General features: G+C 57.3%; 2 protein-coding genes across 3 annotated transcripts; both read right to left on the bottom strand.

Annotated features, from left to right (window-relative positions):
* Window positions 1–514: 514 nt before the first annotated feature.
* On the bottom strand, window positions 515–16,384 carry PEA15 (proliferation and apoptosis adaptor protein 15). 2 transcript variants are annotated; one of them, XM_039318534.1, is made up of 4 exons: window positions 16,084–16,384; window positions 4,370–4,543; window positions 3,426–3,581; window positions 515–3,316 (listed from the first exon to the last, which is right to left on the bottom strand). In XM_039318534.1, exons 2-4 carry the CDS (start codon window positions 4,539–4,541, stop codon window positions 3,252–3,254), a joined length of 393 nt encoding a protein of 130 aa, XP_039174468.1. In that variant the 5' UTR covers window positions 4,542–4,543; window positions 16,084–16,384; the 3' UTR covers window positions 515–3,251. The 2 variants fall into 2 exon arrangements, with proteins under 2 accessions (XP_039174468.1, XP_039174469.1); XM_039318535.1 differs by lacking the exon at window positions 16,084–16,384 and adding an exon at window positions 4,800–4,907.
* Window positions 16,385–18,917: 2,533 nt separating this feature from the next.
* On the bottom strand, window positions 18,918–27,087 carry CASQ1 (calsequestrin 1). Its single transcript, XM_039318532.1, has 11 exons — window positions 26,556–27,087; window positions 24,983–25,067; window positions 24,422–24,522; window positions 23,646–23,757; window positions 23,415–23,488; window positions 23,081–23,211; window positions 22,588–22,633; window positions 21,290–21,344; window positions 20,916–21,016; window positions 20,538–20,612; window positions 18,918–20,249 (listed from the first exon to the last, which is right to left on the bottom strand). The coding sequence occupies exons 1-11, from the start codon at window positions 27,060–27,062 to the stop codon at window positions 20,088–20,090; spliced, it is 1,449 nt and encodes a 482-aa protein (XP_039174466.1). The 5' UTR covers window positions 27,063–27,087; the 3' UTR covers window positions 18,918–20,087.
* Between the last annotated feature and the right edge of the window lie 313 nt (window positions 27,088–27,400).

A 27,400-nucleotide genomic window follows, 5' to 3' on the forward strand; every position in this document is an offset into this window, starting at 1 on the left:
TTTTGGAGAGTAGGGGATTTTGAGTGGGGATTTTTTAGCAAATGCTGGGACGTCCTTGCCTGCTCTGGGGCGGGGGCTTGATGCTCCCCCCCTCAGGGCACGGAGAGGGGTGCTGCCTGATCCGTAGGGCTAAGTGTCCCAGTACCCAGCTTGTCCATGGTATCCTGGGGCTAAAGGCCGCGGTTGGTTCACGGCCAGATACATTATAGCTGGGTCTCTGGTTAATTTTAGCAGCAAGAAATACTGGCTGGGATTTGGAAAAGCAGCTTAAGGCAGGGTCACTGCCGCCAGGGTGTCTGCGCTGCCCTGTGGGTGCATGTGGGTTCTAATGCACAGCTCGACAGCCCTGCGAGGTAGGCCCTTACAGTTGCCTTCGTAGCTTGTTCGGATCGTAGTGATGCAATCTTCCATCTGATGTACCAGAGCGACGTAGTTGGTTTCTTTCTTAAATGATTCTGCAATCGGAGACGAATGTGGTTTTTTTGAAGTTAGAAAAATTATTCTGTTACAATTCCTCTTTGCTTTTTTATTTTTGGTCCACTTGACAAAGAAAATAAGTTAACACTGAGCACTCCATATTATATTTAATATACATATATTTATAATATATATGTACACACAGTTAGCACGGTCTGAGCATCGAGGTTGGGGACGTTGGGAGGAAAGGTGGAGAGCTGGCAGCAGAGGGCAGGGTTTGTGCCTTCCCTTCTGTCGCTCCTTGGAGCTACAGGGTCCTGGGAGACCCCCCCCCTCCGCTTTTGGGGCCATTATGCAGCCAGCCTGTCGTCCCACAGGAGGGCCCTTCCACTCGGTCCCCCTCCGGTCTCCCGGAACCCTTGGCCAGGACAAGGGCGCCTTGGAAAGCTCTGCCAGAGGCGACCCAGCGCAGAAGAAGGGGCCCATTTTAAGCAGAGCTGCTTTGCACTTCATTTCATTTTGAGAAATTCGCTTGCTCTGAATTCCATATACACCCCTCACGCCCGCCCCCCCCCCCGGATACTATTTTTACTTGGTGCTAATTTGCAGTGAGATCAGCACCAACTGTTCAGCTGTAAACACTGGAAGAGAAACATACTAATTTAAGGCCAGTTCAGGCGAAGAGGAGTGCTCCAGGTTGGCCTGGGTGGCCGGGAGCAGCCCTGACCTCGTGGGCGGAGCCAGCCTCCTGAGCGCCATGGCTGCCCCTCGGGCGGGGCAGAGGCTTGACCTGGAGCCATGGGTGTTTAGGGGCCTTGGGTAGGGGGGTCTGCTCTTCCAGAGCGTCTGGTGGCCTGCATCTCTCATCTCTTGTCTGACCCAAAGCGCGTGAAAGGAGATCGCGGAGAGCCTGGGAATTAAGCCTTCTTCCCCATCTTGGAAGGGCCCCTGCCAGCTCTTTTCCACCGTTGTGGCACTGCATGTGGGCCTGGCACCCCAAAGAGCCAGACTGCCTGGCCCCACCGACCCGGGCCAGCACCCAGGCTGCACGTGACGGACAGAAGTGGGGAAGGGCAGCGGGAGACACGGAGGTGGCTTTGAGGGTACACCATGTTAAAAACACAGTTCTAGCCCAGCTCTTTCTATGCACACAACAAGCACAACACGAGTGTCAGGAACGGTTACGCCGCTTGAAGGGGCTCGGGAAGCCGAGAAGCGCAGGATGTCAGGGCGAAACAAAAATATATTAAACAGAAACGCTTCGCATTCCAGCGCCAGAGAAGCAACTTGGCCCTTTCCCTAAGCCCCCCCTCCGGCCTTCTCAGCCCTCGGAAGGCTGAGCTGCCCGGTCTCTCTGAGCAGAGGCGGGCCAAAGCGCTGGCGGCACCCACACTTGCAAGTGCCATGTGGTGGCCGTTTTGAAGGGAAGGCAGCCGGGTCCTGTGGCCTTGGCCCCGAACCGAAGCCAGCTGCCGGAGGTAAGTCGGGCAGGGAGGAAGTCAGCTGGGCTCCCTTCTGCACCCCGGTGGGGAGTGGGATTAGGGGCTTCCAACACCCAGAGGGTGGGGCTGCTTTCAAGGGGGGAAGGGCTTGGGTAGGAAGGGCCTGGGAGGGGGATGCTCCTTCCCCCAACGCCCCTTTTGCAGGGCAGCGCAGGGACTCGGCCACCTGGCTTGGGCCTTGGGTGCAAGCGTGGCTAAAGGGGCGACTGACCCTCGCCCCCCACTCCCTGCCAGAGGCACAGGAAGGGGGTAGAAAAGGAGGCACCCGTGGAAATGCCTGGAGAGGCCGTTGGGATGGGAAGCCCAGGGAAGGCACCTTGTGGACAGGCAGGGGGCAAGGCGGGGGTCTGTGGCGGGGGGCCCTGGGCCCTCTGGTCCTGCTCCATCTGCTCTGGGGGGGCTCTGATCCGGCTGGGAAGGAGCAGACGCCCCCATCTGATCTCTCTTCTTGGTCCGTCTTCTTGATTGCTTGCTTGGTCTTTCGCTTCCCCACCAGCCTTCTGCACCCCCAGTGGACCCCAGAAGAGCTGCCTGTGTCCACACCCTGCCCTTTCCCCCCCCCCAGAAAATGAGGGCTCTGTGCCTGGGCTACAAGGAAGCTCCACAACCCCCCCCCCCAGCTTTCTAGGTCCAAGCTGTGCTAAGCAGCTGCAGCCATCACTGACTCCTATGGGGAACTGGGCGTGGGGGGGGGGCAGAGAGTCTCTAGGGCAGCTGCAGGAAATCTTGGGGTCCCTGGCAAGGGATGGCTGGAGGAACCCTCTCCCCACTTCTGCTCCTCCCCCCCTTGCATCCCATCTCTTGCAGGCTCTTGGAACAGAGGGGGCAGGAGTTTGCCCGGGGCAATTGTCTGGCATTCCTCTGGCACTGGCCCCAAGGCTCTCTAGAGCCCCCCCCCCCCCGCTCTCCACCTGTTCTCTTCCCTCCCTTCCTCTCCCTCACTCTTTCTCTCTTCCACTTCCTTGCAAAATTGGCCCCTGATCCACCTGTGGGTCAGCTCTTGCCCCGTAGGGTGGCGTTGGGGAGCAGCAGCAGTGGAGGGGGGAGGCGTTACAGGCCCCCCCCATCCTCAAACAGGCCTCGGCAGCCTCCCAGTACATGTAGCAGCCAGTGACCAAGCTGAGAAATGGGAAGGAGGAGGAGGAGGCATGGACACCCCCTATCTCCCTTTCCCTATCTGGCTGGGGCAAGGCAGAGACGGGCGTAAGCAGAGGGGGGCGAAGGGGGAGTTGCAAAGTGCCTGAGCGGGAGCAGTGGAGGGGGGGTGGCAGTGATCCTCGGAGGTGGGCCCCTCCACGCACACATACACACACACACTCGCGCGCACAGGGTTCAGGCCTTTTTGGGAGGGGGGGCCAGTTTGATGATCTCTTCCTCCGAGGGCTGCCGGATGATGTCTGTGGAGAGAGGGGGGCAGAGGTCAGCAGGGCTTGAGGAGAAGGAAGTCCGCCCCCACCCCCCTTCAGAGAGGGCTAGCCCTCCACAGCAGGGCGGGGGGCTCCTGACCTTTGTACTTTTTGGCACTAGGGATGCGGGTCAGCTTGGTGTCCACCTCGTCCTCCTCCGAGATCTTCAGTACTTGCGTGCGGTACTCCACCACCCTGGTCAGCAGGTCCGGCCGGCGGGAGATCTCAAAGATGTGCTCGATGTAGGAGAGGTGGTCTGCGCGGGGGACAGGGGCACCATCAGGGCAGGGAGGGGGGACTGGAATGCCAGGGGGGCAGTCTGGGTGTGTCTGGGCTCCCCATGGGGCCCCGAGCAAGCAACCGATTGCGTGCGGCAGCCTTGGGAGGGGGGGCGTCTACCAACAAGTCAGATGAGGCGGGTGGGTGTTGCAGTTGGTGTGAGGCTGCCTGTGGCTGCTGGTGCAAAGGCAGGGGAGAGCGAGCGGGTGGGCGATGTGCAAAGTCTTGCGGAGGCATCCAGAGAGGAGGGGGCCAACCCGAGAAAGCAGCTTTCAAAAACAAATGACATCACTTAACACCACGGCACCATCTGCCCCTTCCTCTCCCCTCCTGGCGGGCAGGCAGGGAAATCCAGGACGGGGCTGGCGAGAGGGCAGAGAGCCCAGCCGGCTCGCTTGGGGAGGAAAGCATCGCGGCTCTTATCCTAACCCCTTCTGGTCCCCACGGCTGCTTTGGGGGGCTCCCCAGGCATCCTGACTCCCCTTTGCCAATTTCCCCAAGCGCCCCACCCAGCCAGCTGCGTTTAAATCTCTCTGCTCAGCATCGCTGGCACTCTTGGGGTGGGCAACCGAGGGCTTGCCTGGCACTACTGGGGCACCAGCAGAGACTTTGGAGGCAGGCTTTCCACGAGCCTCTCGCCCTCATCTGAACCGCAGCCATCCAGGGGACCTCCGTCCCCCCCCCCAGTTCCCAGGACGCCATCTTGCCATGCAGCGCACGGCGAAGGGGCCTATAGATGTTCCCTGGTTCCTCCCCCCTTCCCACCTTTGTCCAGTTTGTTGTGCTTCTCCAGAAAGCCGAACCAGTCCTTGCCGGTGGCGATTTCCTCGTTCTTCTCGCTGGGGATGTCCTCCTTGCAGGCTGACTTCAGCTGGTCCAGGTCTTCGTTGGTGATGTTCTCGGCCAGTTCCTCCAACAGGCTGCTGTACTCCGCCATCTCTGCAGGGGAGAAGGGGGGGTTAGGCCCCAAAAGGCACTGCGGGAGTTGGGGCAACAGCCCAAGCCAGGCGGTCTTTCCGTGAACGCCTCACCCGTCACCAGAGAAGCGGGTACTGCTCTGCCAGGCTGGGCATTGGCTACGGCTGCTTCAGCCTCCCATGCCTTGGTTGGGCTCTTTGGGGGTCAGGAAAAGGCCATTTGCTGGGCCCAGGCGGCATCTGCCCACCTCCCTGAGCTTCCTCAGCTTCTCTCCTACCTGACTCTGCAGCTGGAGCACCTAGCAGGCTGCCTGAGCAGTTAGACAGACAGCAAGTGGTGCCTTGGAAGGCTCCCCCCCTCCCCCGGCCAGAAGAGTATTCAGACTGACGGCTGGGGTGGGTCTCCCTGCTCCCCCCCCCCAGAACAGATTTTCTGCATCCCAGCAGAAGCCTGACTTCCACTCTGCGCTCTGCCCAGCGGCTTAGCGATGGGGATTATGGGGATTAGAGCGTTTTCATTTGGAAAGGAAGACCACAGGAAATAATGTCCAGACAGAGGCAGCCCCCAGCTTCCCAGGGGCCATCTGGCATTGGATGGGAGAGAGCAATGGGCTGGGTCAGATGTGGGTCACGAGAATGTGCCTATTTTTTGCAAGAGAAAGGCGGCACAACTGCCCCCCCCCCCGCCGTTGTCCCTGCTAGGTGTTGTCAGCTCCCAAGGAAGAAGTGACACTGTCCCCAATGGGTGCCATCCTGTAAGGGGGTTGCCACACACCCTTAAGACCCTTAAGACCCTGGCCACGCTCCATCTTTCTAACTCCGCACCAAAAGCCTAAATCTACGTGTTTTTCCAAGCTCACCCACTTGCTTGGCAGATGCTCCTGAGTTGGGTCGTTGCTTTCCAAGCGGGACCTGATCAAAGCTCAGCACGTCGCTTGCTGACTGGTGTGGGAGGGGGCTTCCACCCTCCGCTGCTGAGGGCAGCCTTTCTTTTCCTCCTCCCCCCCCCTTGCCTGCAAAGGCAGAACGGGCAGGGCCTTCCCCTTGGGGGCACCCAAATTCCTTTCCCACATAGATTCCTCAGACGTGAGCAGAGCTTCTGGAGGCACAAAGGGGTTTATTTTCTTGAAAACAACCAAGGGAGCCAAGCACATCCTTCCCCACTATTTCTCTGAGAAACAGGGTCCAACCCTGTGTCTGCTGGTTCAATGCAGCTCCCCCTTAATTCAGTGGTTTATTATGCAGAGATAAACAGCAAATTAAAAAGGTGAGTTTCCAGACAGCAGTTATGAGCTCTCCTTCCACACAGCCTACCTCTTCACTTGAAAAATGCATTTGTCTGAAAGAAAGCGAGGGAAGAGAACATAGAAGGTGTGGGAAGCTGGGCCCGTAGGTAACGCCCCAAACTATCCTGCCCAGAAACCCTGCAAGCACCGGAGCAGCTGCACAAGTCCTCCCCCCTCTCCGCTTTATGGTACTTTTGTTCCTGCCCAGGAAGGAAATAAAAGCCATGTATGCCAGTGTAAATGCCACCGCAGTACTGCCAGGAGTGCCACAGATGGCCTTCCTGTGCCTTTTGCAGCAGAAGCACCCAGGCGCCTCCTTCCAGAAGACCCATCTTCCTGCTCTTCTCCCCGACAGGTGGGGTGGCTACAATCGGGCCCGGCCCAGCCCAGAGTGGTCCCCCGGGAGCCAGAAACCCTTCAAAGGATGTGTGAGGGCCACCCCCTTCAAGCTCCTCTTTTCATGCCCCGCACCCACCCCGTTGGGGGACTTGCCCTCTTTTCTTGTCCTTTCAGGGCCCCAAACAACGGCCTTCCCCGGCCTCCCCCCACCCCTTCCTCAGGCCTGCCAGGTGGCAGAAAACCCAGGACCTGGCAGAGGAGGCTGGGAGCCAACGAGCTGGCACGGGACCCGCTGCACTTTTCCCAGGCTCCCGAACCCCAGGAGAGCCTCGGCCTGGCACAGCGGAGAGAAGGGGTGGGCGCTTGGGGCCAGGCAGCTGGCAGATGGGATGGGCAGCTCAAGGCCAGTGGTAGAGCCGTGGGTCCGGTGGGCATCCACCACCCATTGCAAGGCCCGACAGCTCCTGCGCCAGCTGCCTCCCCTGTGCCAGCCATCGGCCCGGATTAAGCCGGCTAGTCTAAGGGGGTCAGAGACGCAGGAGGGTGGGTGGCCTCGATCTGCTCGGACGGAGATGTGCCAGATGGGCCTGGGTTTAAAATGCTTCATCTAGGACAGCTGCTTTTTGCTGGGGAGGGGGCTTTTTGAGTCCCTCCCCGCAACACAGGGAGGTGGGCGATCTAGGGCAGCTTTTCCACAATCTGGCCGTCCCCAGAGGAGTTGGGCCACACCTCCCATCGTCCCTAGCCACTAAGGTCAAGCAGCGTGCTGCATTGCCTCTGGAAAGGCTTGGGTGCAAATCCTCGCGTGACTCTGAAGGAGGCGCCCTGAGCAGCCTTAGGCCAGTTGTGACTTCTTGGCATGTCCAGCTGCAGTTGGGGAGGGAGCAAGGGATGGTGGGGATGCCCTCAAGAGCTGCTCTTCCCGCCATACTCCCTCCCTGCTCCTTGCAAAGCCCAGCCTGTGGCTTGCCTTGTGTTTTCTTCTTCCCTCCCCTCTCCATTTTTCCTTTTGTGCCCTGCTGGCCAAGGGCTGCTTTGTCCTGAACTGAGTTATGCAAAGCACGTGGACTTGGAGGCCTGCAAAACAAGGCCAGGGGCCTTTAAATAAATGAAGAGCAAAATGGCCAAGCCTTTAGCCACATGTGGGCTGAATGGAAGAGCAGGAAAGGCTGGATATGGGGGGATGGGGGGGGCGGCTGGAAAAGCATTTAAAAGAGGAAAGGAGCAAATATCTTTCTTTGCTTTGGGGAGGCCGAGGGATCCTGCCACTCTCCTTAGCCAGGGAAAAAACAAGGGTTTGGGTTGTTTTTTTTTTGTTTGTTTGTTTGTTTTTGTTTTGTCCTTCTGCTTTACAAAAGGAAAGGTTTTCTTTCAAGGCAGTTCTGGAGCTTAAAGTTTGGTTTTCTGCTTCTTTGCAAAGCTGGGCAGCATTTGGTCAGGAAAAGGGGGTTATTTATACAAAAGGTCAGTTTCTCAGGAAGCAAAAGACCACCACCCTATTTTGTCCAAGATGGTCTCTGCAGTAGCCATGCCATTTGCAGATACAGTTTCACTCTGGCTGAAATATTCTCGACTAGAAACAGAGCAGCTGCTGTCATAAGATGGCTGCCCTTCAGCTCAGGAAGGCTTCAGAAAGGAGAGGGAATTTTTTTTCTCTTAAAAACAGAAAAAGGCACACAGGCATTTGGCTATTTCTTTCATTAGCTAGGAGCAACTTCGCTTTACTCAATTATTAAATATGGATTAATTTCTGGAAGAAATCAGCTGGAGAGGCAAGGCCATGGACTTTATCTGACAGGGCTGAAAAAAAACCCATTTTATTCCTTCTTATTTGTAAAGCATGAAATAGTCCTTTCACTCCTGCCTCTAACGTCTTTTGTCTTTTGCTTTGTTAATTCATTATATCTAACTTTAGGCTGTCTTCTCCCGGTTCCGCAACCTCCACAAAAGAACAAAACATGATTAAAAGCAATAAAAAACCCCAATAGTAATCAAACTCCATCCAGGATGTGCAAAGCCCCCAGTACCGCCGCCGGCTCGTAAAATAGAGAACTGCATCTGCAAAACAATCTAAAGTTTACTCAGAGGGAACCTTCCAGTCACGCTTCCTTAATCAATTTCCTTCTTAACTTGTGATTTCTAGAGAGATGGCTTTTATGAGAAAATAGAAGGGGAAATTTATTTAGTTTTTAGCTGTGTTGAATGCCGCGCAGAGTCGCTTGTTTGTGAGATGGGCGGCTATATAAATTGGTTTAATAAGTGAAATAAATAAACCCCTGCTGCAAAAAACAAGCCAATGCTGCAGTATTAGCAGGTTCTGCAAATTCCTTTTCCACAGCGGGGAGCCCCACTTGTGGGCCTAAGCCCTGTTCTTGCTGAGTCATCCCAAAGGCTAAGGTGACATGATGGCAGCATTTCAATAATTGAGGCGGGTCCACTTCTTCCCCAAAGCACCTGAAGGGAGGACAAGAAGCAAGGAGAGAAGCAACCTGGAACTAAGGAGAAACTTCCCGACAGAACAATTAACCAGTCGGCCGGGTTGCCTTTAGAAGTTGTGGATGCCACATCACTGGAACTTCAAGAAGAGATTGGACAATCATTTCTGTAAAATGGCACAGGCTCTCCTGCTCGGGCAGGGGTTGGACTGGAAGACCACCAAGGTCCTGTCCAACTCCGTTATTCTGCTCTTCCACGCAAAACCAGCTTAGGAAATCCAGAATTAAGGAGGCACTGAGAAGGAGAAAAGCAGCTGTGGAGTTGGGTGGGCCCACAACCAGACCTTGATGGAAAAGGAAAACACAGGCGCTCCGATGATATAACCACACCATTTAACGTAAACAACCTTTGTTTGATTGTGTTGGAAAATGCGGGGGGGGGGAGCTTTCACAGTAGTCACAAACTCTTGAGGAAAATTTAAAAAAACACCGTAAGGAGATACTTTTTACTGATCTCAGGCTTCAGGAATGTCTCCCGAAGGAGTTGGTTTAAAAAGGCTTCAATTCTTGCTAAAGAGATATTTCAGATAGAAGAGATTCTTTTTTCACCTAGAACAAATCTCCAAGCTGGAATTGGGACGCTTGGTTAAGGCTTCCTGGGATGACTCACAGGCGGATATTATTTAAGATGCATTGCTCCAGGGCACTCTGAAAAATATGGAGTTAATTTGCTTCTTCATCGGGCGCTGGAGTGGACTTCATTGCCTTCCAAAATGGGTGGGAACGGGCAACCTAGCTTGCTGACCCAAGACAGCTCCACTGTGATGCAGAGCAGAGCAAGATCCCAGAGGATCTGACAGGATTAAGGCTCCTTGCCTTGATGTTTTCTCTGTCTCTTTGCTGGTGGCCACAGAGCCCCCAAGAGGATGTACAACCGCACAGGCTGTACCGGAAACGGTGAGGGAAGAACTTTCTGCCAAGATAAACCAACTGATTAAGCCCATCATTAGAAAAATCATAATAAAAGCTAAACCGGGACATGAGCAATTGTCTTAGTGACAATACAGCCCTGAAGGGGAGGGCAGGGCCGCCCTTTGCACAGGGGAGAGTCACACCCCACCGGACTCCAGGAAGGGCTCCATGCAGGGGGATATGGTGGCTCTCCAGTGCACGGGCTTTGGCTGTCGCCACTGGCACACCTATCCTAGGCCTTGAAGGGATTGTGCCAGGATGCCCCGACCCACGGTTGCAGCTACCATTTAAGTCAGTTGCTGCCGCTGCTGGCCTTCCTGTCTGTGCATTATGGGAACTGAAGGGAGGAAGAAAAGCGTGTCCCAGCAATGTGGAAAGGCCGTTCGGAGCCGAGCAAACCGAGCAGTTTTTCCTTATGTCGGAGCAGGCCAGGGACAGGGCAGGCCCTCCTAACAAAATCAGCAAGCGCAGCTCCCGGAAGGCGGTTGCAAGCAATTTCCTTTTGTCGCCATTCATAGCTCCCATGCAAAGTGGCTCATCCATATGCATGAGCTGTTCATTCATGAAAATCAGTCCTTCTGCAGGCAGCTGGGTGGCGTCCTGTGAAGGGGGGCAGGGAGAGGGAGGAAGGAAGGAACTGTGGGGAGAAAATAGAGCTGTGATGAGAGCCATTATTCCTCCATGGTTCTTGCCAAGAATATTTTCTCACAGACCTGGAGGAAAAAATAAAGCTGGGCTGGAAGGTCTGGGGAGAGGGAATACAAAGTCCTCCTCCCTGCACTGACCCTCTGCACCAGACTTGGAAACTTTCAGGTGGAGAATGGATTTCGCTTTTTGTGGATGCCGCAGGAAAATAAACAGAAATAAAAAAGATGTTGAGATTTTACAAAAAGTGCAAAGAAGAGCAACCAAGTTGATTAAAGGCCTGGAAACAAAAACATATGAAGAACACTTCCAGGATTTGGGTTTGGCTAGTCTAGAGAAAAGAAGAACTGGGGGGGGGGGGAAACGTGATATCAGTCTTCCAGCATATGAGGGGCTGCCACAAGGAAGAGGGGGTCCACCTCTTCTACAAAGCCCCTGAAGGCAGGACAAGAAGCAACGGATGGAAACTAACTCAAGGAGAGAAGCAACCTGGAACTAAGGAGGAATTTACTAACAGGGAGGAGAATTAACCAGTGGAACTGCTTGCCTCCAGAAGTTGTGGGCGCTCCACCACTGGAGGTTTTTAAGAAGCGACTGGGCAGCCACTTGTCTGAAACGGTATAGGGTCTCCTGCTTGAGCAGGGGGTTGGACTAGAAGACCTCCAAGGTCCCTTCCAGCTCTATTCTGATTGATTAGAAAGCAAAACATTGTCCTGTGGGTGGGAGGGTGCAGCTAAATAAAGGGGTGCAGCACTGAAACTCCCCACAATGATGGGCTTAACAGCGGCACAGAGACCACCAGACAAGCCTCTGTGAGCAAAGTCAGAAGATTTCGGATGAGATGCTGCTAAGAGAAACGGACCCTCGCCCGGACCTTCTGGGTCAGGGGTCCCCTGCCGCTTTGGACCAGAAAGACTGTCCTCAATCTGGCCTGAGGAACCCAAAGACATCTGGCAGAGCCATCTTGTAGGAGGCCTGCTCATCTCTGCGGGCTCAGAGGGAGCCAAAGCAGTGGGTGGGGAGGAGAAATTCTAGGGGAGCAGAAGGCCAGGGCTTATAACGGGTTGGTCTCTTTATGACTTGATGGTGTCTCCGTCATTGGACTCTGAACTGTTCGTGAGAAAAGGTGGAGCAGGGAGATTTTCCACCCGTAAATGGCCCGCTGGCTCATCGGCAGCTGGCCATGTGATCCTCAGAAAAGTTGAGGGTTGCGGGAGTGTAAAAAGTGCAACTAAGAGCCAGTGTGCAGCTTAAAGCCCGTGTTGAAAACGAAGGACGTGGTGAGCAAGGAGAATCGTGCAGCCGGTCAGTGGCAAAAGAAGACCAGGAGCCTCAGCTGGGCGTGGGGGGGGGAGGGGAGGAAGGATGACAAGCTTTGTGATGAAGGCTTTATGAAAGCAGGGGCTGCAATGAAATGAGAGTCAGATGTAGGGGGCTCTAGGATGGAGCCCAGGGACGGGGAAGGTGAGAAGCGGACGGTGTTTCCACATCCTGCTCTGGGGTGGAGGCAGGGCTGCTCCCCACCTTGCACCCACCTACAGGGGCATCTGCACCCACCTCTTGGCCTCCTGGCCCTTCTTTGGTGGCTCAGAAGGCCGGCTTTGAGCCAAGGATGAAAACTGGCAACCCCTGGGGGAACAGAAGGGACAGAGTGTGCCCAGCAATTAGGAGTGCGTGTAACTTGGTGGAGCGAATAGGGAGGGCAGCAGAGTGTTGTGGGGGGGGGGGAATGAATGAAAGCCATCCAGCTTTTCAGGAGCAAGAGAAATTGCCATGGCAACTGCTAAGCCAGAGATGCCTTTCCAACTCTCCCTGACCCCCTCCCTTTCTTTCTCCCTCTTACACCCAAAGCCCCGGAGTCCTCACAGGTGCAAGGCTGCCCAGCAAGGGTTTGCCCTCCAGATGAAGCACGCCAGTGCTGCCGAAGACGCAATCCGAGCCTGATGTGGCCCTGATTCCTGTTGCGCAGGAGAGAGTCCTCCCAGCGGGCACCCGGATGAGCAGGGCTGCTTAATACTTGCGGAGGCACCATGGCAGGTGGCCAAGGCTCTTCGGTGCTAAGTGGTCTCTTCCTGGTGGCAGAGGAGCCATTTTCCTCCACCTTAACCCCTCTCTTCTGGGGAGGACTGGCCAAGGGTCAGATGCTGGCTCCCCAGGAAAATATCTAGCCATATTGTGCTTCTAAAACCCTCCGGAGGTGTCTGAAAGGCAGAGATTGGACTTGAGATGGGAAGAAAAGCCGTTGATCTTGCTGGTTTCCTTCAAATGTGATTTATCCCTTTAATATCCAAGGCGAATGGTGTCTTTCTGGAGGAAAACAACTCAGAAAAACTAATTGAACATTATACACAGACTGGCAAGCATTTTGCCCTCTTCCCGTTGCCATGCCACCTGTGAACTCACATTTCACTACAATAGAAACTTCCAAAGGCGCATTGACAGAAGTGGATCCAATCCCCGTGCTGAAAATTAATGCTCTCTCCAAGCCCCTCTGTGCTTGGCGGAGTGTCTGCCGTGAGCAGAGGTTCCTCTCTCGCTTAGATGCAGGCTGACACCTTTGATCCTTTTCTGCGAAGCAGTAATTTAATTTGTGACACAATGTGGCTGTTAAACAAGCTGGCCTTTAACCCCAGCCTTCTCCTTTCGGGCTTCTTCTCCAAACTGCCTCTCTTCGACACAGAGAGGAGAGACTTGCCAAGGTCTGCAGTTGGAGCGCCAAATATTTCCAAATATTGACTCTTTTTCTAGAAAAGTCAGCTGAGCGAGGGACAGGTTTCCTAAGGATCACTCCAAACAAGAGTCCTGTTGCTGCACCCTCAAAAATTAACCGATGGCTTGACCAAAAATGTCTAACGCCAAGGCCAGCTGACCAATGCAAACCAGGAAGGGTGGAAGTTTTGAAGGCCCCATGAGGATGCAAAGTCCAACAGATGATGGCAGGATGTTCTTCACCCCACTTCTGTTCCTCTTCCTTTCAAACTAGGGGCCAAGGGACCAGAGCCCTTGATCCTCAAGCTTGGAGAGGGCCTCTCCCAGTGCTCTGGGAAGGTCCCTCCTCCTGGAGGGGCTGAATGGGAAAATGTCCATCAGGAGCACAAAGGACTGTGGCCCAATTTGGAATGAAGCAACTTTTTAGTTCTCCCACTTCTGGAAATGCCAGCTACGGACCTCCACTCCAGGCCACCTGCCAGCCAACCCGCAGTTGCCGGTTGCTCCCCAAAGGGAGGGGGCCCACCTGCTCAGACCAGCTGGAGGCCAGGTCTTAGGGATGCCCTGCTTCCCCAACAAAAAAGCTGCCCCCTCCTCCTCCACACACCCCACCCCGAATGCCTCCCCAGCAGATGTGGACCGTCTGGGTCTGCAGCTCCAGCCTCCTGGCCCGACTGGCCAGTTCAGCATCCCTGTTGGCTGGTCCTTTCCTATTCTTTTGTCTTATGTTCCTGGTTTTAAAGAAAGTGCAGCTGTTTCTCACATGTTCGGCAAGAGCCCCACCAAAAGATGCAGTCCCCTCCCCCACTCCCGGAAATGGAATGGAATGTCCGGTGGGGGGGCGCTGGGGGGGGAGGAATATCGAGGGACGCGGGAACAAAGGCGAGGCGAAGCATGGGGAGCCGTGCCATGCCTGAACAATGGCCTTTTTGTTCACTTCCCCGGCGCCCAGATCCTGAGACAATGAGAGGGGACGGGCTGATCCAGGCTGACACCCAGAGACAGATGCCATTCAGGGCGCGGGGAGGACGGCTAACCTGTTTTCCACTCCGCCTGGCAGGTGGGGAGGGCAAGCGTGCCTGGCTGCCTCGGGGAAGCCATTTCATGAGGTCCAGCCTTCCTCACTTGCCAGGGAGCAAGTTGTGAGAGGCCAGAAAGAGTCCCCCTCAGCCTTTCGCGGGGAGGCGTGAAACTCCCCCCTCTGGGGGAGAGACGCTGCAGGGCATCATCGGAACAGAGAGGCCACAGGTCGGAAGAGAGTTGCAGGAAGAGAGTTGCAGGCCGCGGCCATGTTTGCCTGCTGGCCTCTAAGAATAGTTTCGGCTGGACAGCGGAAAGTGTCTGAAGCATCGGGGAAGGAAACTGCCCCCCCTCCCCAGGCCTGCTCCGTCGCTTGCAGAACTTGGGCCGAAACGTTCTCTGCTGACCTTTTAAGTCGAGCACAGACAAGGGCGGTCCTGGGAGAGAGGAGAGCAGCCGCTCAATCTGCCATTATGCAGCTCCCCAAATCTGCCCTTCCAGAGATTTGGCTCAGCACTGAGCAAGTAGGTCGCCCGAGAGGAGCTCCTGAGGGGTAATGGGCAGATGGCGGCTGAGGAAGACTAGGGTTCGAATCCTTGCCGAATCCTCTGGCCACTTTCTCTTTCTCTGCTTCTCTCAGAAGATGCTGTGGAGACCGGACAGCCAGGACGTGCTCAAGTGCTGGAGCTGAGCAGAAATCTCCCACTGACCACAGAGGGGGAGGCAGCCGCCAAGTCCATCAGAAGACGGGAAGGTCCCCGCGAGGGCAGGTCAGACCCAGAATGATGGTCCAAAGGACCCGGCTGGAGAAACCAAACCACGGTCACTCTTTACGGAGTTCAGGACGGTCCTTGAAATCCCAGCCCTGCGGAAGGTTAAACTGAGGGGAACTGCAGGAGAGAAGCGGGCAGGATCAGCAGAAGACCCCTCCCCAGGCCGCTCCGGAGCAGGTGGGAGGGCCAGGGGACATCAGTTACCCAGTAAGATGCGTGGAAGTGAACTGTAAAAGGGGCTAAGGACAAAGGGGGCCAAAGTTACCCAACTTCAGTTCCCAGGAGAGGACGGGGCCTGGGGAGCCCATGGAGCACCTGCCCCCTCCCAGCCCAGGCACGCCAGGGGGCAAAGACCAGAGCCAGCACATTCTGCCAGGCAATCCGGCTTCCTCCTCCTCCTCCTCAGGACCCCTCCTTCCGGGTCTTGGCGCTCCCCACCCCTCCCTTGGACAGACCCCTGGGCCCATCCAGGTAGGGGCTTCCCGGTCCCGGGGAAAGAGCGCTGGGCTGGGGCGCTTCCGAGTCTCCTCCTCCCCACGGATCCCCCCTCGCCCCGCTGCTTCTCAGCGGGAATGGGGACTGGTTCCCGCCCGCTTCTGCAGGCGGCCTCCGTCGCATCCTCCACTTTCCCCACGGTGTCCCCTACAAGTGGGGCGATGTGAAAGCAACGCGGCCGCGGCTCTTGGAGAGAGCCCGTCGCCTTCTCTCGCTTCTCCCCGGGCCGGGACCTTCGCCGACGTCCCTGATCCGGAGTCCCGGGCCCCGAGGCGGCTCCCGCAGCCTGAGCACCGGGCGGGCCGGTCCTGGGAAGGCGCGGCGGGCAAAGGGGGGGGGGGCACGACGGCCAGGCTGACCGGCGGCGACTGGAGCGCGGAGCCAAGGGACGGCGCCGGGCAGCGGGCAGGTGGCCGCGCCCCCTTCCCTCCGCCTGGCTCGGCCGGACCGGCTGACTCCGAAAGCCCGCAGGCGAGCCGGCACGCCGCCTGGGGAGGCCGTCCAGAAGGAGCCGGCGCGGGCCAGGAGGGCGGCGGCGGGGCTGGGCAGCAAGGGCTGGGCGGGCGGGCGAGGGGCCAAAGAGGAAGCGGCGGCAGTGATTCACGCGGGCTCCGCGTTTGAGTCACGGTCACGAGGAGGAGGCTGGTCGGCCAGAGGTCTCCGGCCGCGCCTGGCGGCTCCCGGGGCGAGGTAGGAGACGGCGCCTCTGCACCGGTCTCCGGCTCAGCTGTTCTGCCTTGAGGCGCCGCCACCGCCTCTGCCCATGTGCAGAGTGCCCGCGGCCGGCTCCGTGGCCGCCAGCCGGAGCCCGGAAGGGAACGCCAGTTGTTAGCGGCCGGCTGCCACCTGGGCTGTGTGTGTGTGGGGTGGGGAGGGCGCTGGACTTACCCGCGGCAGAGCGACGGCTGGAAAGGCGGAAGGACACGGGCACCGCCGGCCTAGCGGGCGAAGGGCGTCCTGGCTTCGCCTGCCGGGACGGGACGGGCGACCCTCGAGCTGGGCGTCGCGGCTGCCCAGGCGGAGGGCGGAGGGCGGGCGGCTCCGGCTCTCTCCCAGGCTCTTCTCCCGCTCACCCCACCCTTCCTCCTCCTCCTCCTCCTCCTCCTCCCCGCCGAGTGATGTCAGCGGGAGAGGCTGGGCTAGAGGGGGAGAAACTGGCGGCTGGGTAGCTTTTTGTGCCGAGTGCCTGGCTCCGGAGATCGCCTCTGAGAGAGCAGGAAGCGGAGAGGGAGCGGGAAAGAGGGCGCGCGTTCACACGTGACGCCCGAGGAGGAGGAGGAGGAGGAGGAGAAGGCAAAAGAAAGGAGAGCGGGCGGCCGAGGGACGTCCAGCCTGTCCAACGGGGAGGAAGTCGGTGGCTCTTCTCCGCACTTCCCCCTCTCTGTGCCCCTCTTACAACGCGCGGTGCTCCTCGCAGACTGAGGAACGCGGGTACCTCTTGGGCGGCAGCGGTGCTCCGCTTCTCAGCCTGCCACTCCGCTTGGCTTTTCCTCCTTGGGGACGGGGCTTCCCCTCAGCCTGTGCTGGCGTCGCCTGGGGGAAAGCCCCTTCCTCCCCACTGCCCCTGGCTCCCCTGGAGTCCAGGCTGACCTGGGCATGGGCAAGGCCGGGAGGACCCGCCCTACCCGGGCTTGAGAAGCAGAGGGGCCGTGGCGGAGCTTCTGTGCCTGGACCACCTGGCTGGCCCTGAGCTGAACCCCCCTCTGGCAGAAGTGGCAGCCACCTTTTTGAGGCCACGGAGTCTGGACCCTCCCTGTGGCCGAGCGGCCGGCGGCTCTCAGCCGGCCAAGGCAGCCCAACCAGTGGCGACAAATTCCGGCCCCCAAAATGCTTGGCCGATATGGGGCAGAGAGTCAGCGGCCGTCCCTAAAGCTCCCCGGGGGACATTCAGGGGAAAAGCAGGGTGCCCAGAGGGAGCCTCTGGGGGCCTTTTCCACTCTGGGCTGGGGGGGGGGCGTCCGCGGTTCCCCTCCCGCAGCTTCTCTGGCCACTTCCTGCCCTTTCCTGCTCTGCCCGGAATGGAAGAGGAAGCGTCCTCGGAGTGAGACCGAAAAAAGAAGCCCGGAGGTGCTGGGCTCCCCCCGCTGCCCTCCAGCAGGGCCAGGGGGCAATTAAGAGGAGGCTTGAAGAAGCCCCCTTTTACCCTGGAGTTTAGCCACTTCCGGTTGGTAGCCAGGGGGGGGGGAGAGGGGAGAGAAATTGGGTTCACAATAGCATGGTTATTCGTTACTTAACTGTGGAGATTCATTAGTGGTTGTTGATATTGCTTGGGTGGCTGAGCCCATGAGAGGTGGGGAGAGAGGGAGAGAGAGAGAGCAGACTTTGGGGTTAAGGATGGGCACTAGAAGAGCCTTAAAATGCCCCCCCAGCAGTGATGGAGGTGGTGGTCCTCCCGTCTCTTTTTGTGACTTCCTTGGGAAGAGATGGTGGATACGCCAAGGTGACAGTGCCCCAAAGTCTGGAGGAGCTATTGCCAGTTCTGTCACCTGCCTTCACAGCTACACACCCCCTCCCACCCTAAAGGTTCTCCCCATCTTAAAGCACCTCAGAGCAAGTTTAGCCAGAGCCCCCTTCCCGCCCCCGAGAACCTTCTCCGCCTGGTTCCCCCACAGGGAAGGACTCCTCTGCTGCCCGGGTCTCTCCATCTCCCACAACACACGTGCATAAAAAGCTTTTACCAGAGTTGATATTAATAGACCAGCAATGCTCTTTGTGCATTTTTTATGGGGGGGGGAGGAAAAAGCTGGTGGCACTGATGCAAACGTGAGCTTTGCCGAAGGAATTGTTGGGAGCTCTGCCTGCCGCCCTCTGTGACCCCTTTGGGGGGCAAGGGAGGGTCCCTCCAGAGGGACAGGCGTGGCTCCTCTCCTTGGATCAGTTGGAAGATCAGACTTTTCTGGTCAACCAAAAAGGAGCTGCTTATCAATTCCCTTTCAGCCTTGCACCCCCAGTTTTGCACCCTGCTTCCACTAAGCAATATAAAACAACGGATTGTCTATCCACTGTTGGCAGCTGTATGGAGGTAAACTGCCCCTGGCCATGGAGGTTTAACTAGAGGCCGCTAGAGGCGCCACAGATGGGCTAATCCTCTTCCTTGACTCTTCTCCAGGGCAAATCCCTCCCTTCAACTTCTCTCTCTTGGCCTCCTTTCTCCCTTCCCTGAAATGGGAGTAAGCGCAGCACCGTCCCTCCAAGGGCAGCTGAGGCCAGTCCTGGAACGACTGACCGCAGAGCTGGCCGGTTCCTAAGTGCTGCGGGGATGATGGATGGACGGAGCATTTTTTTCCATTGCTAGAGATGCAAACTTGGACGGAAGGCTGCATGTTCTCTTTGATTAGCATATATTATTCATAGAGACCATCAAGAAGCACAAACAGTGCCGGGCTGGGGGGTGGGGTAGCCTTTAATAGGTTGCCCTTGCTTGTTTGGGCTGCCCCCAGAGGCCACCAGCATCCAGCCGTGGGAGCTGCGTGGCCTTTCCATGTTCTCTGGAGGGGAATCGGCGCCCGTTGGCACCCCTCCAGCTGCTCCTTCTTGTGGCTCCCTGGCAGGGTGGGAGGGGTGTAGCATTGCCCCTTTTGGGGTGCACAGTTTCCATGCCAGAGCAACTGAGCTGTTTCTCTTTCCTCCTCCCCAGTTGCAGAATATTCCAGAGTTTCTGATCCAAAAACCTGTTTGCTGAAGAAGGGGCAGGAGGGGGTGGGAAATACCTCACTAGTCCCTTTTATTGTTCCATTTTTTTAATCACTTTGGTTTGATCTGTACAAAGGTGTTGAAAAATATACAAATTGTACATTACGCCCCTCACTGCCTGCTGAGCTGGCTCCCCCCCCTTCACTAAGGAGAGCAGGAAAACAGCCTGAATCTCTTTGCTCCCCCCCCAGCTCCGAAGTTAATTTTCATCTGATTTTTACTGCTGGCGCATCTTTCGCTTCTTCAACTAATTCAACAAAATGACTCAAAATTTCTCTTCCTAAAAAATGGGACTTGAAGAGTTCAGCGAAAGATCGGTTCCCAACACCAAAGAACTAGGACAGCAAAATCCTCTTCCTTGGGTCTCTTTGTGTGAAAGGAGAAGAATCACTCGGGGAACAGTGATTTTGAAGGGATGTTCACTTGCCAATCACTTTTCCTGTTTTTGTTCTTTGCACACGGCTGAATATCTTTGTAAACTAAAGTGCTGCCCTCTAGCGATTTGGGCTTATCTACCTGAAAAGATGAGCGCCTTGTTGCCACGGGAGACTGGAGTGGAGATGTTGCCACCCCAAGGCCTGGATTGTATGGGGGGGGGGCGGGCGTGTTTGTAAAGATTCCGCCTTTTCTGTAGCCCCCAGAGACAGGGGGGCCGTGGTGACCTCCACCGATAAGGGCAGCCTTGCCTGTTAAGGAGCCCCCAAAGCTCAAAACAGGAAGCAAGGAGCGGATGGCAAGGGCCAAGCCTCGGGGTGCATGATGGGAAATTCCTCTAGCCTTCAGGCAGGGCTAGCAGTGCCTCGGCTGATGCTTGCCTCCTTTCTAGGACCAGGAAGGGACTTGGCCGGTGTTGGCACCCTCCCAGGAAAGGTGGCATTCTCCCCTGGCATCCGGCAGATCGAACGGGAGGGCAGACGGAGGAGCCTTTGGAGAGAATCTGGAGAGGGGCGGCTCATCAAGGGCAGGTGGGGGCCCGGAGGGGGCCGTGCCTGGAGGGAGCGTGGTCAGACTGCAGTGAGGGCCTTGGACGTAAATAAGATCAATATAAAAATATTTCCTGGCTAGGGCCGGGGCGTTTTCGTGCAGGCCAAAGGTGCTGCGGTTGGGTCAGCTGTGTGGTGCTGGAGGACAAGATGGGACCTGGGTGGAGCCCCCCCCAGACGGGCCCGCCTTGCACGAAAAATGGGAGGGGCCAGCCCTTAGTCGTCATCGTCATCATCGTCATCGTCGTCGTCATCGTCGTCGTCATCGTCGTCTTCGGTGTTTATCTCTCCTTCCAGCACGTCCTCAATCCAGTCTTCCAGCTCCTCTGCAGAGGGCAGGTCCTCCTCATCGTCCATGTCCAACCAGACACTGTCGGCCTTGGGGGGGGGACATCAGAGAAAAGAGCTGCTGGGGGGGCAGGCTGGCTCCAGCGACCAGGCCTTGAGGGCTTCTGCTCGCTCTGCCCATCACCTCTGCCCCCAAGGCTCAGTCTGGCGGCCCCCACTCCCCACCAGTTGGGAAAGCCCCCAAGGCCCCCTGGCCAGCTTCCCTAAAACTTGGGCCAGCTGCTCTGCACCAAACACTTTGGGAAGCTGTCTGCACCCATCGCCAGGCTGTGCCCGATGGATCCGGCCTCTGAGCCCCAAGGGTTTGACCGTACTCACGTCCGTCACGTTGACGATGCCAATATGAGGCCGGGATAGGTCAATGTCGAAGGTTTTCTCCCAGTATGGGATCAGCTGTGAAGGAAGCAAAGGGGGGGGGAGTGAGCGCCGGGGGGGGAGAGGGAGGGAGGGACTTCCTGGGTTTGGTTGGGATGGCGAGAATGGGGGGGCAGCATTTGGACCGTGGATTACAGGGACGTCCCCCATGATCCCTTCTCCTTTGGGGTTTTGGTTGGTCTGATCTGAAGAGCAGCCCAAACTTTGCAGGGCAGGAGGGAAGGAGAGCGAGGTGCCAGGGGAAAAGGTGCCCAGGAGGTTCCCAGAGTGGCCCCTAAAATCCCCCTCCCCCCATTTTAAAGGGCAGAGTGGACTCTTCACCAGTGGGAATTCCTCGGGATCAATCCAGATGATGCTGAGGTCTGGGTTGTCTGTGTTGTCTTGGGCGACTTCTTTCAGGATCTCCAGGAACTCATAACCATCTGAGGAGAGAGGAGGGAGGCGCGGGGGGGGGGGGATTAAGGGGCTGCCTTTGGCCCCATCAGCCTTCTCGCCTGCAGCTGGAGAAATGGTGGCTGAGAAGGGAATAACTAATGCAGAATAATAGAATTGGAAGGGACCTTGGAGGTCCTCTAGTCCAACCCCCTGCTCAGGCAGGATATTCCTCCTTAGTTCCAGGTTGCTTCTCTCCTCGATTTGTTTCTTGTCCTTGGGGAGTCAACACAGGACGACCCCCCCAATCTAGAGTGACTTACCAGGATCATCTTCCTCTGCGAAGGCCACAATGTGGATGCCATCCATGTCATCTTCCTGGATGGAGGAGAAAGGCAGATTGACTCACCCTGGGCAACTTTATTGCTCTCTTGGCTACTTGTTACTGGCAGACCGCCCCCTCCCGACTCAAGGAGGAGAAGCAAGCAGCAGGACCCCCATTCAACTGCCAGGACATGGGCAGAGCACCCCAAATTCTGCAAACAAGCCAGGGTTCGACTGAGCCCCCCCCCAAAGTTCCCATGGCTTTTAATGAGCCATTGTGGTCAGAGCCGGGCTTTGGCCGGGCACCCACGGACGCCGGCCGGCTGCCCCCTTGCATGAGGTCTGGGCAGGACTGGTCATGGGGGGGAAAGAGGGGGCTTTTCCCAGACAGACCCGCCATGTCTATTGGAGGGTTCAAAGGGGACCAGGTGGTGCCTTTGAATGTATAAAGGTAAACAGGGAAATATATTTATAATTTATTACCTGGCCAGCACATAGTATCTGTGTTCGCCAGAATTGCTGGCTTTGTATTGATTCTTTATTATTCATGGGAAGCCTGTATTGGGTTCCAATTATGGAGGAGGGGGAAGGGGGGCTCTGAGTTCGGGGTTCCACCTTCTGCTAGCTGTGAAGCTCTTGGGGGGGCTTGGGCAAGCTGCCCTCCCTTTGCCTTCAGTGCTTGCGTTGGGGAGGAGCCCCCTCCCTCCCTCCCGCCCACCCCTCTCTTTGTCCTGGCAATTCCTTCTGCTCTGTGCCCGACTCCTGGTTCAAGCCTCTGTGCCTGGAGCCCCATCGTCCCCTGCCCCTCTCCTTCTGTTCACGTGCAAAAGTCAGCAGGGCAGAGCAGCAGAAACTGTCAGCTCAGCTCAGCTCAACTGAGGGAAAGAGGCCACGGTGGCCCCTCCTTCCATCCCCAGAGAGCTTCCTCCTCCCTCCACACTTTTCCCTTTCACGTCCTCGGATCTCTTGGGACTGGAACGGAAAGAACAGGACACAGCTTTTAAGCCAGCCAGCCACCCGCAGCCTGCATGTGAGACCCACTCATAAAAAGCCGCAAGAAAGCCAGTCTTGCAGCAATTGTGCCCAGCTCAACCGCAATCTAGTGAGCAGCTCCGAAAGTCTCCTTTGGGGCCGTTTTAGTCCTTTGTTATTTTTGGCTGCCCTTCCAGAAGGGCCTTGTCCCAGGAGAGACTCTGCTGGTGTCTTCCTGCTTCCTCTTCCCTGGGAGCATGCTTAGGAATGGGGAAGGGGCTCTTCCTGCCTGGCGCCCTCCCCCTTTTCAGGTCTGTGAACATACCCACGTTTCATACATGCTGTCTGGGTGCAGCTTCCTCAGTGTTGGCCTGCAAGAGACAGACAGAGAGGAAAAGAGCAGGGTGAGGGTAGGAGAGCAGCGGAGACCAGGAAGGTCTTTTCAGGCCTGGCAAGGTCAAGACCCTCCCCAGGTGAAGGCTATTTTCTTGGCAGTGGGCCAGGAGAGCTGCTCTCGTCCCCGGGGCCCCGGGCGTTTCTGGGCTGATGTTCACCACCAGCCCCCTCCCATGCAAGGCCCAGGGAGAGAAACCGGCCAAACATTGGGGCCAAATGTGTGCCGTTTCCATGGCAGCCGGAGGAGGAAGAAGAGAAGAACAAGGCAGGGATGCTGCTGCTGATACTGGGAAGACGGCTGCCATGGCAACCGAGGAAGGTCTCCCCATCGCGCCAGGCACAGGGACAGCAAGTTGCTCTAAAGGTCCCCTGCTGCTGGGGAGGCCCCCCTCCCCCGAGGGCAGGGGGCAGCAGGGCTTCACCTCTTGTGCTCTTCCAAGAACTGGACTATTTCCTCCTCGCTGTTCGGCTTGTCCGGGATGGTGACCGGCTTCTCCATAAAGGGCTCGTAGTAGTCAATCTCGTTCAGCTTCAGAGAGAGCTTCTTCGCCACCTGCCAAGACAGAAGAGGGCCGCTTGGATGGGCAGATCTTCCTGGGACTGTGGGGGGGGGGAGAGGAGTTTCCACAGCTGCCTCCTGCCCCAGCACTCCCTGATAAGGCACCGACTTTGACCCCAGAACTCTGGGGAATATTGGGAGTTGAAGTCCACTGGTCTTAAAGCTGCCCCGTCTCTCTCTCTCTCTCTCTCTCATACCTTGCTGTCAAACGTTGCAAAGAAAGGGATGTAAGGGTGGAATTCTTCAGCAGCATCTACATAGGCCTTGAAATCTGGAAGAGAAGGCAAAGGGTGTCCCCTGGGCCTGGAGGCCTGTTTTCCGATGGCCTGAAATGTCTTCATCATTGGCCCTACCCCACCCAGCTTTCCATCTTGGATTTTACGGCCTGGGTGTCCTCCTGGGACCCCCTCCCCCACTGACCCACTCACGCTCAGAGTCCTCGTTCTTGAAGTAGCCGATGAGTTTGGGCTCATCCTCGATACTCTCAAATGCTTCGACCTCATTTTCTCCATCGATAAACTCTATGGGGTCTTCCAGGACCTGCAGGAAAGGTGAGGGTCAGGCTTTGGCTTGCTCTCTGGCCAACTCTGCCTGGCTGACATGGGGGGGGGTGGTTCTGCCAAGAGTCCTGGGTTTTTCTAAGGGAAGGGGGTTTTTTAGAGCAGGCTGGCAGGGGAATTCTGGGAGCTGAAGTCCACACATCTTGGAGGCTGAGGTTGAGAAAGGCTGGTTTAGAGGGTGGCCATCAGCACCCTGGACAGGGCCCGGAAGTCAGCAGCTCTGGACCCCTATTAGTCTCAGGGAGTTCAGAACCAACTGGGGGGGGGGCAGGAGAAGTTACTCCCAGCCACCCTCCCCCCCCAGGATACTGCAGGAACCCTTCCCTGGTGACACAGCTCAAAATGCAAACCCCCTCCTCAGACTGACCCCAGCCGTGCTTCCCACTGGCCTGGGTAACCTTGCAATGAGGCACAACTGACGGGAGGGAGATCTGAGCTGGCTCAGCTGCAGAACCGGGGGAATTTTCAGGCAGGGGTGAGGAGGGATGAGGTCCATAGAAGCCCTTTGAGAGGTGGGAGTGTGCCCAGGGACCACCAGCAGGGTGGGCTGGAAAGATCCTCCTCTTGGGTTCTCTTGCCTTTGCACGGGGGGCTTCTCCCCCTGTAAAGAGGAGAAGGGGGCTGGGAAGACAGTCGCTACTTACGTCAAGGAGAAACTCCACCAAGGTGTCGGCTGAAAATTCCCCATCGTATTCGATGACTTCGTCCTCCTTGAACACGTACACGCTGTCTTCTTCAGCCAGCCCTGCGGGGGAGGCCAAAAGGGGTCACCCAGAGGCTGTCTTTGGACCTTTGAGCATGAAGATTGGCAACCCGGTTCTAACAAAGTGGGCGTCCCGTGCCAGGGTGGACTGTATACCAAGGGTGGGGTCATTTGCTTTCCATCTGGTCCTTTTCGGGCAACTGGGGCTCAGAAGAGCCGACTTCTGCCCTGGGGCAAGTCGTTTAGGCTGTAAGCTTTGGGGGGCACAGACCTACTCACCTAGGGCACCCCAAAAGTCCCTTAGAAGGAAAGGGGCGTTGAAGGAAGCCAGAGCCCGGCAGTTTTCACTGCCCCCTGGTGGCCTCCGAGGTTCGCTCTGCTTCCACCAGCAGAAAAGATTCCTAGGTGGGCCCCAGTCAGAACTCCTTTCCAGCTTGGGCAAGGGGGAAGCCTGCGGTCCTCAGAAGAGGGCCTCTGATTAGCCAAGGAAGGTCTCCATTACCTAATTTTTTGGCCACCGCAGCGTCTTTCTCTGCGTCCACCAGGCCAAACCCGATCCCTTTCTCCTCCAGGACCTGGGCCGCTAACTAGGAGGACGAGCCACAGGCGGCAGAGGCGGAAAGAGAGAGGGAGGGAAGAGAAAGGGAATGAAAACACAGATTTATGGACTTATTAAGCCTTGATATCCCCTGGCTCCCAGCCACCCACATCAGCCTGAAGGGCTGGCTTTCCACTTTCCACTGCGCTTCTCGGCGTTTTTATCCACTGCCAAAGGCGACTGTTCAGTAAAGGCTGCAGGTCGCCTTGTTCCTCCTAAACTTTTCAAAAGCTTTCAGAAAGATGGGCTCCCACCTCTTTTCCCGCTGATTGCTTTAACCTTGAATCACGGCAAGGGAGAACAGCTGCGCTCCGAGCCGGTCAGGGATAAAAGCGGGTGAATTCAGTTGCTCGGAGATGGGGGGACCCAACCCAGCCGCTGATTGCTGGGCTGTTCTTCCTGAGCCCCGTTGAGGGGCTGCCGACTAATTGCCCAAGGAGAGCTGGAGGCCCAGGGCTGCCCTCTGGCACGGAGCGAGGGGCAGGTCTGCTTCCTTCAGGCCCAGAGAGTCTCTGGAGCCACTTTTCTCTTTCGGGTCTTCTCTCAGAATCACTTCAGCTCTGCCCCCTCCCCCCGTCAGAGGGGGTCGATTCTTTCCGGCTCCTGAAATCTGGGTTAGGCCTTTGGTGGGGAAGCAGGTGCCCCCCGGCCATGCATAAATGTACCCCCCGGGCTTCTGGAGACAAAGCAAGGGTCCAGTCCAGTGCGGGTTCGGATCATCAGAGCTGATCTTCTGGGCAACCCCCAGCCGGAGTGGGGAAGCCACTTAAATGTGGCTTCTGGAGAAAGCCAGTATCTCCATCGGACGGATTTCTGGGCCAGGGTCTCTGGGCTGATCCAGCAGGGTCCTGTTTTTGGTTTGTCCATCTTCACACCGTTGCTGCAGACATGAGGACTAGTGGCATGAAAACCCTAGTTTGGGCCACAGTTATTCCCAGCCCTGAGAACACAGTGCAGGGGTACTGCCTGCCCCCTTCTCCTTTTCTCAGCTCTCTCCCTCTTCTGGCCCTCCCCACGCCCTCCCTGAATGCAGCCGGCTCCCTGGGGTCAATTTTTAGGGTGGTCCTGCTTGCAGTCACAGCGCCTCCTTCCCTCCCCCAGGCTGCTCTTGCATTACTGCCCCCTCCCCCCAACATTCCCAAGGAGATGCGCCTGGCCGCCTCTCTCTTCCAGGGGCTCCAATTTTGGAGGTGGCAAATTTAGCCTGGTGACCCCCTGCCTCATTTGATGCCACTTGCCCTGGCAGAGAGAAGTGCCAGTATTGCCTCCTGCCCAGCTGGCTAGAGAACCCGCATTTAAGGGTTCAAGGGAGGGAGCTAAACGGTGCCTTTCAGATGCCTGTCCCACACCCCGAATGCTAGACTGCTGCAATAAGTGATGACAAGACCATCCCTCACCACCTGAAGCCCCTGTGCTCTGCCTCTGCCTCAGGCCAGTCTGATGTGCCCCCCACCCCCTCCTCGCCCCCGGCCCCTACCTCCAGGATCAGCTCCTCCATCTCAAACTGCCTTTGCGAAGCCTTGTCGTCGCCCACCGGCTCGTGGTAGAGCAGCGCCAGCACCTCGTACTTCTTCAGGACGGCCTTGTAGTTCTTCATGTTGACGTCGATGACGCGGTCGATGCCGTCGTACTCGGGGAAATCCAGCCCCTCCTGGCCACGGGCCCCGGGGCCGGCCAAGGCCAGCAGCAGGGCGGCCAAGATCAGGCTGAGCCACTTCATCCTGCCGTGAAGGGGCTCCGGGGTCCTTCCCCAAGGCAAGAAAGAGAGAGAGAGAGACACGGCTGCCCGGGCTTCCCTTCCTGCCTCCCCTCCCTCTCGCGGCTCCTGGTCAGGTGCAGGCCGGGCCGGGCGCTGGCTGGGCTGGCGGCTCTTGGCTGACGCAGGCAGGTGCCAGGGACTGGCCAAGGAGGAGGAGGAGGGCGACGACCACACGGAGGGGCGCGGAGCTCCAAAGGCGGAGGAGCCAAGCTCCAGGCAGCGCATAAAAGACCCTCGGGGGGGGAGGGCTCTGGGGCCGGAGGGCCGTCTTATCCACAGATATTTGGCACCGTCCCCAGCCGGCCCCCTCTTGCTCCTGTCTATATATGTCAATGGGGAGAAGGTAGGGAGCAGGCCGGCCGACGGGGAGTGCCAGCCCCCCAAAAGACCCCCACGGACCCCCTTTGCAGAGGGGCTGCCAGGGGCCAGGCTCCCCCCCCTGCGGTGTGTCCCTCCGGCTTTCTCCCCTCTTCCCCCCCGACCTGCATTGGAGGGCATCTTCTTATCACCATATTAAGGAAGGGGGGCAGAGAAGGAGGCATGTGGGGCAGGGCAAGACGGCG

The sequence above is a fragment of the Crotalus tigris genome, unplaced genomic scaffold, assembly GCF_016545835.1.
Source record: "Crotalus tigris isolate CLP2741 ecotype Arizona unplaced genomic scaffold, ASM1654583v1 scf7180000021444.432893, whole genome shotgun sequence".
Classification (NCBI taxonomy): Eukaryota; Metazoa; Chordata; class Lepidosauria; order Squamata; family Viperidae; genus Crotalus; species Crotalus tigris.

What these genes read in the sequence shown, in the direction of transcription:
- PEA15 (XM_039318534.1), bottom strand. Translation starts at nt 4,541, where the DNA reads ATGGCGGAGTACAGCAGCCTGTTGGAGGAACTGGCCGAGAACATCACC. An exon ending in GCACAACAAACTGGACAAAG is followed by an intron (nt 3,582 to 4,369) that starts GTGGGAAGGGGG and finishes TCCCCCGCGCAG; the next exon opens with ACCACCTCTCCTACATCGAG. An exon ending in TAGTGCCAAAAAGTACAAAG is followed by an intron (nt 3,317 to 3,425) that starts GTCAGGAGCCCC and finishes CTCTCTCCACAG; the next exon opens with ACATCATCCGGCAGCCCTCG.
- CASQ1 (XM_039318532.1), bottom strand. Translation starts at nt 27,062, where the DNA reads ATGCGCTGCCTGGAGCTTGGCTCCTCCGCCTTTGGAGCTCCGCGCCCC. An exon ending in TTGCAACGTTTGACAGCAAG is followed by an intron (nt 23,212 to 23,414) that starts GTATGAGAGAGA and finishes CTGTCTTGGCAG; the next exon opens with GTGGCGAAGAAGCTCTCTCT. An exon ending in ATCCCGAGGAATTCCCACTG is followed by an intron (nt 20,613 to 20,915) that starts GTGAAGAGTCCA and finishes CTTCCTTCACAG; the next exon opens with CTGATCCCATACTGGGAGAA.